General features: G+C 41.4%; 1 protein-coding gene across 3 annotated transcripts in view; it reads right to left on the reverse strand.

Moving 5' to 3' along the window:
• The window catches only part of LMTK2 (lemur tyrosine kinase 2), an 83,736-nt gene that overhangs the window by 43,725 nt on the left and 24,718 nt on the right, over positions 1-15,293 (reverse strand). For all 3 annotated transcript variants that reach the window (XM_061208194.1, XM_061208193.1, XM_061208192.1), the window contains exons 2-5: positions 11,897-12,021; positions 8,763-8,907; positions 4,892-4,965; positions 1,079-1,197 (exon numbers count right to left, since the gene is read on the reverse strand). In XM_061208194.1, the coding sequence (XP_061064177.1) occupies positions 1,079-1,197; positions 4,892-4,965; positions 8,763-8,907; positions 11,897-11,962 (404 nt within the window). In that variant the 5' untranslated portion in view covers positions 11,963-12,021. The remainder of the gene's footprint in view (positions 1-1,078; positions 1,198-4,891; positions 4,966-8,762; positions 8,908-11,896; positions 12,022-15,293) is intronic.

Genomic DNA, 15,293 nt, shown 5'->3' on the forward strand with positions numbered 1-15,293 from the left:
CACTATGCCACCAGGGAAGCCCCAGGGTACTATAATTTATTGCTCATTGAAGCATTTTTACAACAGCTGCTTTAAAATCCTTGTCAGATAATCCTAACACCTCTGTCATCTTGGTGTTGGTATCTGTTGTCTTTTCTATTTTTTGTGTGTGTTTATTTTATTGAAGTATAGTTGATTTACAATGTTGTGCTAATTTGTACTGTACAGCAAAGTGATTCAGTTGTAAATGTATATATATTCTTTTTCATATTCTTTTACATTATGGTTTATCACAGGATATTGAATATAGTTCCCTGTGCTGTAACAGTAGGACCTTGTTGTTTATCCATTCTATATATAACAGTGTGCATCTGCTAATCCCAAACTCCCAGTCTATCCCTACCCTGGCCCCCTCCCACTTGGTAACCACATGCCTATTCTCTATATCTGTGAGTCTGTTTCTGTTTTGTAAACAAGTTCATTTGTGTCATATTTTAGATTCTACATATAAGTGATATCATATGATATTTGTCTTTCTTTGTCTGACTTACTTCACTTAGTTTGATAATCTCCAGGTTCATCCATGTTGCTGCAAATGGCATTATTTCATTCTTTTTTATGGCTGAGTAGTATTCCATTGTATATAACGTACCACATCTTCTTTATCCACTCCTCTGTCGATGGACATTTAGGTCGTTTCTATGTCTTGGCTATTGTGAACAGTGCTGCTATGAACAGAGGGGTGCATGTATCTTTTTGAATTAGAGTTTTGTCTGGGTACCTGACCAGGAGTGGGATTGCTGGACCATTTGGCAACTCTACGTTTAGTTTTTTGAGGAATCTCCATACTGTTTTCCATAGTGACTGCACCAATTTACATTCCCACCATCTGTTGTCTTTTCTTACTTGAGTTGAGTTCTCTTGGTTCTTGGAAAGATGAGTGATTTCAGCTGAAACCTGGACATTTTGGGTCTTATGAGACTCTGGATCTTATTTAAATTTTGTATTTTACAAGCAGAAATCCCAAAGGCGTTTTAAACACCTGATTTTCAACAGACCACAGACCACGTTTACAAAACATTCGTTACAGTTTACTTACTAGTATGGTTCTCCATTTTTCAAAAAAGTATCGTGTTCCTTTGGGCTCGCACTTGCTTTTAACTCCTTCACTATTACTCTCGCTACACTAGTGCCCGTGTAGATCTCTCCAAGGAGCACCTAAAACCAAAGAATAGTTTTTCACTTCACTTCCATCAACATGATAAAGAAGTATGTTACACTTACCAGGAAATGGAATACAGGAAAACAAATTAAGCAACAGTCAGATGGCTTTCTATTATTTTAAATACTACCTCACGAAAAGCTTGGAAAGCTAAAATATTTTCCTTAAGTTTTAAAACAGTCATCAGACTTTCACAACATTCATATATTTATATGTACTTCTTTTCTATTTACTTAAAAATGTTTTATACTTTCACGGAAATTGCCAATGACATTACAGAAAAGTAATTTATTAGTTTGGTTCAAATATAACCCAAATATTTCTCAAAAACACTTCAACTGAGTTGTGTTATTTTGTTATGTCTACTTCACATAGGACAAAGTAAACTGACAAACAGCCAGTGTACAAACTATCATTGCATTAAAAATCCACGGCATGCCAGTTATTCCAGGCCTTTATCTTGTACTAAAGCTTCAGTCAAAACACAGGGAAAAAACACTCCACTGAAGTTAACAGAACACAAAATGCAAATGAAAATAAGAACAAGCTACAAGTGATATATTAAGTATTAATATAGGACAATACAAAGGCACTCCAAAATACAATATTTAAGATGAAAATGATGATGAAGTAAAGATTTTTATCTAATTTGAGAATGGTCAAAACTAAAAGGCTTCCTTTTAAAATAGGTTTTTTATATTTTTATAAAATAGATTAATTTTAATGCCCTGAAAATAGAGAATAAGAACCTAAACAGAATTTAATGTTATATTAGGAATATAAGGGCAGAAAAATGCATAGAACAGGAAACTCTGATAATTAACTAAGCCATATTCTCTGTTTCAAATAACCAGTTTGCACAGATATAACAAGCCTAACACGTCCACGGTGTCGATTTGCAAACAGGGGAGAATAACTAGAGGCCCAGTGCAATGATCTGGCTCACTGTCTCTCTCTCTGTCGCCAGCACTGTTGTCATCCTTGGAGGGCAACATCGGCAGGGACTATTCACTCAACACCGGGACCTCTCAGTTCTCTGACCTCACTCCCGCTCATCTTTCCTACGACCCCATCTCAGCAAACACTCCCAGGGGTCTAGACCTAGCTAGTAATTATGTTATGTCCAAAACCTTGAATTTTAACTTCTTCTCTACTCGTCCTTCGATTTCCAGCTCACTTACTTCAACAGTCTAATCCAACAAGTGCACAACTTGCCCCCCAATCCACTAATGATCCCGCTTTTCCACCCTCCTGTCCTGACTGCAGGCCCCGCTACCCTCCCTGACAGCTTAGAGCCCATGACCCTTCACTCCCATCACCCCTGCGCCCTCTCACTGAGGTCTATTAGCTCAGCCAAGCCTCACTGCTGCTTAACTCCATCTACTTGCCTACAATAAAAAGCATCAAAAGCAGACGAAAGCCATGATGAGTGGTCTCATTTTAAATCTGTGAGGGTCCTCAGCACTGCTCACCACCCCTCCCTTTCCCCCAGTTGATATACCTTCCCACCTTCTCCTCCTGTTCAAACTTCATGTACATCTTTTCACTTCTGCATTTCAAACGGGCCTTCTATTTACTGAATAAAATGATCAGAAGTGAACCTGCTCATTTTAACACCAAATCCACCTGCACCTGTGTACACATCCTGTTTCTGCTCCCATTTCAGGAGAGAAACTGTCTCTGTGCCTAAGACCAAGTCCTACAAAAATGCTATGGATCCCTTCTACGCTTACACCCCCTCCCACAGTATCAGTCCCCCCTCCCATATAAACATGCTAAAATAGCAGCATATACTATAAAAAAAAACAATCAAAAAACCTTCCCTTGGCCCTTGGATGGGCCCAAACAGCTCATAATTTCTCTGTTCCCTTTTAGATTAAAACTCAACAGAGTTGTCTAAATGTGCTATCTCCAATTTCTCCCTGGAACCCACCACACGTGAGGATGTGACATGGCCCTTTTGAGGTCACAAGGACTGAATCTTTTGAGGATACCATGCACTGCATGCTGCTGGGTCCTAATTCTCCCAGCCTTCATCTTGCTCAGTGTGTCCGCGGCATCTACTGCAATTCATCTTCTGGAGCTCCTCCTCAGACCTTCAGAATAATGCTCCTCTCTCCTGTGCCCTCTCCTACTCACTGGCTGACTCTTCAGTCTCCCTCACAGGGTCTCCCTGACTGTGCTGATCTCCCCACTGCAGGGCCTCAGGGCTCGGTCCTTGTGCCTCCCCCTCTCCTCTGTGTTAGCATTCTCGGTGATTTCATCTAGCCTCAAGTACCACCTCTATACTGAGTTCTCCCAAGTTTATATCTCTGTCTTGAACTCTCAATTTGCATTTCCAACTGCCTACATGGTATCTCCATTTGCACATCTGAGAGCCATCTCACCCCTGATGTATCCAAAAGTGAACCCATCTTCCTCCCCCACGTCTGCTTCTCCCTAGTCTTTTCCATCTCAGTTCACAGCAACTCCATGCTTCTTGCCAATCGGGTCGTAAGTCGTCATCCTTAACTTCTTTCCCTCTCCAGACTCCGTATCTGCTCCATCCCAAGTCCTGTGTGCTCCTGTTAGAACCTTGACCTCTCCATGCTATTATCCAGGTCCCTAGACAATTGCGGCAGCCTTCTTACCAATTTCCCTGCTTCCCCGTGGCCCTCTACAACATGGCGATCCTCTCAACCCGTAAGCCAGGTGATATCACTCATCCCCAGATCCTGGAGTACCTTCCTAGCCCCCTCTGAGGAAAAGTCAAAGTCTCTAAATGCAGGAAATACCTCATGTCCCCTGGCTCCCCTACCCCTCTCTGAGCCTGTCTCCTACCACTGACTGTTTACTGTCTGATCACCCCCCAGCCCCAACTAGAAATTTCAGCTTTGACAGGGCAAGGGTTCCATCTCATTTGCTGCTACATTCCCAGGACTCCACAGGCCAGGACTTTACCATCTTCCTCCACATCGTACTCCCAGCACCAAGAACAACGTCTGACACATAATAGGTTTTGCTAAATGGCTTAGAAGATCTGGTAACTAATAAAGTTTGGACGACATGAAAGATACAGGACAAACAACTCTTATCGGAAAGACAAGAAGCATGAGATGGTTGACTACAGAGCAAATACATCTTCTGGTCGTGACTGCCCTGCTTATGATGCAATGATCACTCAGTTACACCCTTTTACAAAGAATGATTGCTCCATCATAGAAATAGTTGTTATAAAAAGATCATTCCTTCTGTGGTAAAAAGATCGACAAAGCACGATATTATAGGTCACTTGACAGGCTACGAGAAACACAAGAGTTCTTCACAATGCTTTTCATTATAACCGTACTATCCGTCTATTATAAAGTGGTTTAAGTGTCATAAGGGAAGGGGGAAAAGAAAGAAGAAACAAATAATTTGAGAAGGACAAAAAGCTTCTAAAATTCCCATCTCTTTTCCCTTCTTACCGTTGTCTGCCAACAACTAGAAAAGTCTCTGATATAGAAATAAAAGACCTTCTTGGAAAAACTCACACACCCAGGAATGCTGACGCTCACACTTCCACATGGTTTCAGGGGCCAATGGAGAAATTCAATAGGTACCATAGTGTGTAGACAGTATGTGGAATGTCACGTAACACAAGTCTTAATTAGCTTTAAATTCTAAACAGTATAAGTAGGAGGGGAAAAAATGAAAGTGAACAAACTTTACCTTTCCAAACCAGCCATTTCCAATTTCCTGTATATAGTTTAGACTGTGGCGGGCAACTTGAGACTTCAAACCTTCTGTAGGAAAAAGAACATTGAAAACTAAAGATAAGTATTTAACTGAAATAAATATTAAATATATAACCTATAAAGTACAAACACCAACATAAATTTAACATTTGTGATAATAAAGGTAGAAATAAATACATAAAACATCTCTCTCAAACTAATAATGCCAAAACGGTCTCAAATTTTAAAACTGACAGTATTTGTGAATGAGTATCCTACCCTGACTTTAAGCTCCTGCACTGAATCCTCTGACCAACTACCCTACTATAACCACCAGTCACCACCAGTCACCACCACCTCACTGGCCTTTACTCAGTCCTTACTCTTATGGCAGAGTAGGGACCTCCAGGGCTGTCCCTCCCTAGAAACACTGAAAATCTTGTCAAAAAACTGTCAGCATCAACCTTATCAGAACTCTGGAGGGTGGTAAAGGTTCATAGCAACCAAAGAGAACCAGGAGGAAGGCCACTGAAACAGGGAGACTTGCTTTGTGGCCTTTAATTTACCCATGTCCTACCTCCCTCGCAGCACATCTTAAAGATGGCCCATGTGCCAGAGTGGGTGCTGGTTCCAGAGGGAGCATAGTGACCTTCTTCCCCAGGAACTGTGCTTCTTTTTGACCTGACTGGGGTTTCCTGGAAGGCCTGCTGCAGTAGTGCCCCTTGTTCCACCTAACTTGGGCTCTATCAGGATGGAGAGGCTTCACGTGCCTCAAAAACAACGAAAGCCAAGTGGACAAGGTGCTGCTGCCTGGGGCAAAAAAAAAAAAAACAACTGAGGCAATAATAGACAGGCTGGAGCTTTAGCAGAAAAGCCCAGTGAAATTTGGGGGGTTTGGGGGGATATGGGCTTTTTTAAAAAAAGCTATTATTACACAAACAGGGGAACTTAGAGAGCCACGTGCATGCCCAGGGAAGCACACACACTCAGAAGAGACCTGAAAAGAACAGAGGCTTCACCTCTGGCAAGTCTCATGCTCAGCAAAGCAGGAAGTGAAGGCTAAGGCAGAGCTGTCAGCGGCCAGGCTGAGGACTTGCCCCAACACAGAGCCAGTCTGCCAGGACCTAGACAGCATCTGTCGTTTGTTTCCTTTCTATTTTCTTCTTTTTTTGCACCTTATTCAAAATGTCCAGTTTTCAACAAAAAATTACAAACCAAATAAAAAACAACAAAGAATGCTACATGCACTGGTACAAAAGATATTTAAAAGAAAGTGTCCCTGAGAAAACAGACATTGGCCTTACTGGACAAGACCTTAAATCAACTGTCTTAAAAACGCTGAAAAGGCTAAAGGAAACCACAGACAAAGAACCAAAGGAAACTGAGAGAATGATATCCCAATAAATAGAGGAGACCAATAAAGTGACAGAAATTATTAAAAGAAGCCAAATAGAATTTTGGAGCTGAAAGTGCAATAACCAAAAAAAAAAAAAAATCACAAGAGGGTTTCAACAACATATTTGAGCAGACAGAATAATCAGTAAACCTGAAGGGAGGTCAAATGAAATTATCCAATCTGAGGAGCAGGGAAAAAAAAGAATGAAAACATTAATGAATGAAGTCTAAGGGACTTGTGGGATACCATCAAGTAGACCAACATACATATAATGACAGCCCCAGAGGATGAGGGAGAAAAGGAAGCAGAAAGAATACTTGAAGATATAATGGTAAAAAATGTCTCAAATCTATGAGAAACATGAATCTATACATCTAAGAAGTTCAACAAAGTCCAAGTAAGATAAGCTCAGAGATCCACACCAAGACACATTATAATCGAAGTATCAAAAACCAAAGATAGAGAATTTTGAAAGCAGCAAGAGAGAACAAGTCATTACGTTCAAGGGATCTTCAATAAGATCTTCAATAACAATTCCATGTCTCATCAGAAACCATGGAGGCCAGAAGGCAGTGGGATGGCACATATAAAGTACTAAAGAACAGTACCATCAACCAAGAATTCTATACCTAGCAAAACCGTCCTCCAAAAATGAAGGAGAAATTAAGACATTCCCAGATAAACAAGTTTAGGAAGTTTGCTGCCAGTACACCTGCCCTATAAGAAATGCTAAAGGGAGTCCTTCAGGCTAAAATAAAAGGACATTAAAGAGTAACTAGAAGTCACATGAGGAAATAAAGATTTCTGGTAACTACATAGGTAAAATAAAAGCCAGTATTACTGTATTTTTGTGTGTAGCTCCTCTTTTTATTTCTTATATGACTTAAAAGACAAACGCATTAAAAAATTATATAGTTGACCCTTGAACAACACAGGTTTGAATTACACGGGTCCACTTAAATGTAGATTTTTTTCAATAAATACTATAGTACTACACAATCCACAGTTGGATGCAGAACCATGGATACAGAAGGCCGACTATAAAGTTATACACAGATTTTCGACTGTGTGCAGGGCTGGGGGTGGTGGTTGTGTGGGGTGTGGGTCAGCACTCTTAACCCCCTCATTGTTCAAGGGTCAACAATAAATCTATGTTAATGGGCACACAATGTATAAAGCTGTAATGTGTGGCAACATAAAGGGAAGGAACAGGTTTTATATGCTGGTGAATATAAATTCAGTTGTTATAAATTCAAACTCAGTTGTTATAAATTTAAGGTAATTGTAATTCCATTATAATCACTTTTTAAAAATATAAAAAATATACACAAAAGGGAATGAGAAGGGAATCAAATGATATGCATGCATGGGCGCACACGTGCCCATACACACACACACACACACACACACACACACACAAATTCCAGTGGCCTGTCTTGCAGAAATGGAAAAACTGATCCTAAAATTCATATAGAATTGCAAGGGACTCAGAATAGCCAAAACAATCTAGAAAAAAAAAAAAGTTGGAAGACACATACTTCCGAATTTCAAATCTTACTACAATGCTACAATAATCAAAACAGTGTGGTACTGACATAAGGATAGACATATAGATCAATGGAATACAACTAAAAGTCCAGGAATTAACCTAAACGAATATGGTCAACTGATTTTCAACAAGGGTGCCAAGACAATTCAAGGGGGGAAGAACCGTCTCCTCAAAACTTGTTGCTGGGACAACTAGCTATCCACCTGTAGAATTAACCTGGATCATTACCTCACACCATATACAAGTATTTTGTATGAAACACACCAGCTGTGTCATGTTTTAGCTAGCTTTTTTTTTTAATACAGCCTATAGCAATATTAATCAACTGTTCAGTTTATACTGCCCTAACCATACACCGCTGTGTGTGCAGTACCAAGGCAGGCTTGGTACCTACAAAGACTTAAAGAACCTTCTCAGCAGTATTAGAAATCCCTAATTATTGAACCACTAGTGATATTCTATTTTATAATAAGAAATTAATTAACAACTAATGAAACCTCTATCCTCTATCTTAGCATGGAAAGTAATATCCAAATATACCTCTCCTCCCCAAATGCAGGACATCCCAGTAGAAAACAGCAGTGTCCTACTCAGCCAGACAGGCAGTGTCGAGAACTGGCAGAGAAGCCTGTCTACCAATACAGAGGCCAGGAGCCTCTGTCAGAGAATTCCATTTTGAAGAATCGAGGAGACCAATTTACTCTTATGCCAGAGCCAAGGTCCAAAAGGAAAGGACTCAGCTTCTGCAGGAGTGCAATGGGCCTGAGTGCTGGAACTCAGCTTCACCAGAGAGCAGAGGGAGGAAAAATTAGCACGCAGAGGAGGCAGGCAGCCCAATTGTTGATGATCAGTAGCAAGGCTCCCTTTCTCACTGCTCAGAAATTATTCATGGAGACATGACATCAGGAGGGAAGGTCTTACCTACAGAAGGCTGGAATTGTGATGGAGCTGGTAGTGAAATATTTGGTACTGAAAGTGTGAAAACTTCTGCTGGGGATTGAACAGAGGGAGTATCTTCTGCTGGTGGTGTGAAATCGATCTCATCATCAAAATTATCTTCAAATTCCTAAAATAAAGGATGAGCAATGTTGTATCTAATATGAATCAGCTTGAGAGTAAATACCAAAAACATCTGCTAACATTTAAGATATGAACATTTATTCACTCATTTGGAACACACTGCCATAATTTTTTTTTCCAATTTGTACTGACTTCAAGTAAAAAGCATATGTAATTGTGTTCTCCAACTCAAAATAGCAGAATAAATGAGATCTGAAAATAAATTATACATATTTTATGTAATTTTTTAAACTGATAACTTGAAGTTAAATGCAAAGTTTTCTAAAATGACCCTGGAACTTAAAATGGAAATACTCTTCCAGTTTCAAAATTTTATTTTTAAGTTACTATAGTTTAAGGTATTCTTTTTATTACTATTATTCACTTTCACAAATCCGTCTGCATATTGAATCAAAACATTTATTTTTCAATTGTATATGTACTTCTAGTTGCTGTGTGATCTCAGTCAAAATAAAGATAGTTAAAAGACTCAGAAAAGATATTTTTAAGTGAGTCCTATTTCTCTGGCAAGAGTAATAATGGATAAATTATTAAACTGGGTAAAAAAATCATCAGGATCTGAACCAGGAAGGTCAGTATTAAACTCTGTATCACATAAGTGCAATGAACATTCTAAGAACATCCAGCTTTCTAAAGATGGCAACTTTAATATTGAGGCTGCACCAATAAAGCTGTGGAAACCTTTTAAGTTGACTGTCCAGCAGAAAGCTATCCTGACTCTTCCTATCATCATTCCAGTGAGCTGGGCCTACCTTGGTGTCCATGTTAATTTAACATAGATACAGATAATTATCAAGGTCTTTCATTCAGATAATTAATGAGCATTACCCCACCAGGCGCCATGACAGAAGCTGAAAGAGACTGTTTTCTACTCGTCTACACAGCTCCCTTTTCTACGACCTCCCTCTACCCCACCCGCCCCCATGCAAGGGAGAAGCTGAAAGCTGCAAGGGTGGATTTCTCTGATATAACATTTATGCTCTCACATGCATGCGAGAGGGCATATTCTTATATATGTCATACACGTTGTCAAATGCATTAGGACACTATCACTATTTGTATCGGGGGAGGGGAGAGCAGGACACTTCAATCTGTGAGGTCACCTCTAAACAGAACAGCTTTGTCCAATTTCCCCTTCGGACATTCCTAAAAAAAGACTTCACCCATCACTCCTAACCTTGGCAGTGGCAGGATATACCATTAGGCAGCAGATGATTCTAAAGATTCACAGAAGTAATACAGTATAACAACAACAATAAAAACAACAACAACAACAGTATAATAACAACAATAACAACAATGGGGTCGTGAGAGAAGACCAGGTCACTCGTAAAAAACTGCAGCTTCTTGGCCTGTAAATGACTTCCCAGGAACCATTCAGTTCTGAAACGCCACACTTCTAAGTCTAAAGGAAACCCACGAATGATAGATGGTGACACTCTTCTTCAGTTACAGTCTGGAAGCTGGAGAGGATCCTCTGTACGGTGTGGTCCCTGAGCCGCCTGCATCAGAATCACCTGGGGAAGCCCGATAAAAACACACCCTCCCTGAATCTGTGTCGTCATATGCCCTGGGTCCACACTAAGCGTCAGGGGGGTTAGAACAATTCAAGGCAAGAATGAGGTACCGTCATGTGAGAGAGAAACTGGCTTTCATTTTCAGAAACACTGATCAGGCTTTATCTTTGTCCCCAAAGGGCCAGGTGTCTGTGCAAAGTCCCTCAGCAAGACTGACAGTCAAGGGACACGGATTCTCTGCCCACCTCTGTGCCCCCGTGTGGTGCAGTTGCTGGGTTCCCACAGCAGTGTCTGCACTGATCCGAGGGCCTAGGCGCTCATGTCCTCCATGTCTGGAGTGAAATCTTCTAAAGAAAATGACCTGTGCTCATGAGCCTTTCCCCCAGACCCCCATCCGTCCTCCACCCTCCATCCTCTGTGTGTATAACACTGGCGTCCAGCCAAAGGGACAGCACATCTTCTCTCCTCAGAGCTGCCACCAGACCCAAGGTAAAGGGAACACACGACAGAAACAGGTGTGAGGCTCGAGAAATAAGGTCCACACGTCCACGAGAAAGGTTTTCCCCTGATTTGAACCACAGTCCTCAGGACTCCTGGACAGCCCTAGTCCAGTTGGTAAAGCTCTATATTAAAGACCATTTCCTCTGCATGTGCACATTCCTTTTTTTCCCTTCTTTTATGTACTCCTTTTTAATAAGTCTTCACTGAGCCCTAACACAGGCCAGCACTAAGTTCTAGAGGGGATATCCCAGCTGGTTTCTGGCAGACTCCACCCATCCTCAGCAGCTACGACAACAGTCCTTCTATATTATCACCTCCCCCACCTCCACCCCCCACCCTGGGCAAGCTTTACAACTGGCACCCTTCTTTTCTCCTCCTTAGGGAACTCAGGGCTCGAGGTAAACTGAAAGATGCTCTTCCTCACGCACAAAACACACTGGCCTCAATGATCTCAACAACCACAAATTCACCAGCACATAGTTTGGAAAAAAATCAAAACCAGCCTGCTTCTCCTTATAGGCCTTATAGCAAGTGAATTCAATCACCATTCCTTATTCCTCACTTGACAAAACTTAAATTAAAACAGGCAAGTGGCTACTGTCAATGATGCTCTGAGGCAGGGCCAGCACCTGCAGCCAGTGAGCCAAATCCAGACCACCTACTTTATTCTGTACATGAGATTTCACTGGCACACAGTGGTGACCACCTGTTCCCATGCTGTCTGTGGCTCACGTGGCCACAATGACCGAGTTGAGAGCTGAGTAGCCGTGACAGAGACTGTATGGCCCACAGTATTTACTATTTACAATAGCTCTTTATTTAACTTTAATATTTACTATCTGGCCCCTACAGAAAAAAATCTGCCAACCCCTGCACCCAAGGAACTGTGATATACAGCCGTTCTATTGGTAAATGTATCAGAGGATGACTTTAAATGTTCCTACCATCTGTGCTCACCTTAAAGTCTATTTCTGGGTCCTTACAGCAGGATACACAGTTTGCAATTAACACTATTAATATCATTAAACTGCACACAGACAGGATCACAAAATATGAGGAAATTTCTGCAGCAGGTGCCTCCCCTGGAAAGAGAAATAAACAATATTAACATGCGCATTCCAAAATCAACTTTAATAAGTGAATCAATATATTTTCTGCCAGATACAAATAGGACCAAGAGTTAATAAAATAATGCTCAAATGCTCAAGATAAAGCTGATGACCAACCCAGGATAAGAAGTTAGAGGGTTTTTTTTTTTAAAAACTTCTGATTTGGGGACTTCCCTGGCGGTCCAGTGGTTAAGACTTCACCTTCCAATGCAGGGGGTGTGGGTTCAATCCCTAGTCAGGGAGCTAAGATCCCGCATGCCTCAAGACCAGAAGCAATATTGTAACAAATTCAATAAAGACTTTAAAATTGGTACAAATCAAAAAAAAAAAGTCTTAAAAACTTCTGATTTTGAAATAATTTCAGATTTACAGAAGAGTTGCAGAGACAATGCAGACAGTCCTCATATACCCTTCACCTCGCTTCCACTAACATTAGCATCTTACACAGTGTATTTATCAAAGCTAAAACAGTAACACTGGTACAATACTATCAATACTAATTGAACTTCTGACTTTATTTGGATTTTACCAGTTTTTCCATCAACACCCTTTTTCTTTTCCAGGATTCAATCCAGGCCACCAATGTTGCATTTACTCATCATGTCCCCTTAGTCTCCTCTGATCTCTGATGTCTCTCTGTCCGTGTTTCGTAACTCCAACACTCTTTAAGAGTACCGGTCAGTTATTTTGTAGAATGTCCCTCAAATGGGGTTGCCTGATGTTTTCTCATGACTGGACTGAGGTTACAGATATCTGGGAAGAATCTAGAACACCACATGGTGAAAGGTCCTTCTCATGACATCATATCTGGGGCATGTGATGTTGGCACAATCATTACCAGTGACGTGAAACTGGATCCCTTGGCCCAGGGGGTTTCTGCCAGGTTTGACCACAGTGAACTTACCCTTTTCCCTTCGCATACGCCTCTCTTCAGAAGCGGGTCACAAAGTCCAGGGAACACGCACGGGTAAGGGAATTAAGCTGTACTTCCCGGAGGGAGGAGTGTCCCAGGATGTGTAGACACAGGTTAAAAGGACTACAGTAACTGATACCCGGGGATACACTCTGAGGCTCTTCACACACCCCAGGTCTCCGGGAAGCTTTACACCATAGTTTTCACCAGAGTTGTGCGTCTTCCCTGCAGCAATGAACACTGTGATGTTCTAGTGGTGATTTTTCTATTTCCCTTATTCCTTCTACATTTATTACTTGGTACTCTTCTGTAAGGAGGATTTGTCCCTCCTCCACACTTATTTATTCAGTCATTTCCAAAGTTATGAACTCATAAGATATTTATTTTATTCTTTGGGTTATAATCCATTATTCTCATTTCTCTGTGGCTCAAATTGTTCCAGCTTTGGCCCCTGGGAGCTGTTTCAAGTTGACTCCTGGGTCCTTCAGACATGCCCCATCCTTTACTTTTTTCCTCCTATACTTCCTCACTCTCTGATACTATATGAGAAGCTCCAGGCTCCTCTTATATTTTCCCTCCTCCGGCTTTAGAATCAGCCACTTCTCCAAGGAGCTCCTGTCACAATAAAGAAACTGAAAACTACAGCCTGTGACCAGTTTTTGCTCGCGGGGGCGGGGGCAGCTAAGGATGATTTTTACATCTTTAAAGGGCTGTTTCGGGGGAAAAAAAAAGAATTTGTAATAGATACTGCATGTGAGCCATTGACAGAAAAAGTCTGCAACCCCTGTCTAGAGCAGAAAGATTCTCTCCGCTTACTTTCAGCAAAGACTTAGTTATCTGGAAAGCATCTTACTCAACTAGGGCTAGTTTGAACCCTTTTTTGTTAGAGCAAATTGTTAAGTCTTACCTACCAGTGTTTTACTAAGAAATACACTTTTCTTTTTTTCTCTCCTGCTTTGAGATATAACTAACACATAACACGGTGTAAGTTTAAGGTGTACGACATGATAATTTCATATACATATATATTGTGAAATGATTATCACAGGCAAGTCAGAAATAAACTTTTCCTTAAAATCCCCACCAACAGCTAATTATGTGTTCAGAGGCACCAAGCAGGAGGCCTGGAGACAAGTTAAGGAACGATGCCACCATTTTTCTTAAATGAGATCACAGTACCTGAAGAAAGTGAAAACTAACCAAACTCTTATGTGAGTAAAACACATTCCTGAACATAAAAGGCTCTTCTCTAGTGAAGAGCAGAGAAGCCTAAAGGAGTCAGCACATCAGGTGCAAAGCAGGAATGAATTCCTTCCCGATAACAAAAGTCTACTGGAGAATGAGCACTGCTGGAACCTGCTTTGTCACAAGGGGGCTCGGACTCCGCTGCAGCCTTCCTCCTTAAAAATAATGCCATTAACCAGAGGTTGTCAAGCACCTGCAAGCTCTAAACCCACAAAATCGAACACAGAGGGAAAGCTACACATGAACACAGAAGAAGGCAGAATTCCCTAACAAGGGACACTGGTGTCCATCTGGAAAACTAAGCGAAGCAAGGAGCCTGAGCCACTGAGAGCCGACCTTCTAGAACCAATACCCAGCTCGGCCTGTGCTGCCCACTGGTATTTTCTTATAACTCTGTTTCACTCCCCCTGACTCATAATAAGGATTAAATACGACTCCTGAGGCTTATGTGGCAAAGCACTTTCATATACACTGTATTTTACTGATTTTTTTAAATAAATTTATTTACTTATTTATTTATTTGTTTATTTTTGGCCGTGTCAGGTCTTCGTTGCTGCACACGGGCTTTCTCTAGTTGCGGTGAGTGGGGGCTACTCTTCGTTGCAGCGGCTTCTCTTTGTTGCAGAGTCTGGGCTCAAGGCACGTGGGCTCAGTAGCTAGGTTCCCGGCTCTAGAGCACAGGTTCAGTAGTTGTGGCGCACGGGCTTAGTGGCTCCGCGGCATGTGGGATCTTCCCGGACCAGGGCTGGAACCCGTGTCCCCTGCATTGGCAGGCGGATTCTTGACCACTGTGCCACCAGGGAAGTCCTATTTTACTGGCTTTTAAGATGAGGTTTGCCCACTGCATTTTAAGATCTCTAAATTTCAGGGCTATCTTACACTCGAAAGAAGCTGTTTTCATTGGCAGCATTTCTTCTTTCTTAATGGCACAAAAATAAGGGTGTGTCATTATCGGTCATATCTGAGATTTGATATAGTATTATTTCATTTGATCGTCACAACGCCAGCTCCATGTCACAGACGAGGACACCGATGTGCCTAAGGACACGAGGTGGGAAGGCAGCTGGGCCAGACTCTGGGTTCAGGG

The sequence above is a fragment of the Eubalaena glacialis genome, chromosome 13 (assembly GCF_028564815.1).
Source record: "Eubalaena glacialis isolate mEubGla1 chromosome 13, mEubGla1.1.hap2.+ XY, whole genome shotgun sequence".
NCBI classification, from domain to species: domain Eukaryota; kingdom Metazoa; phylum Chordata; class Mammalia; order Artiodactyla; family Balaenidae; genus Eubalaena; species Eubalaena glacialis.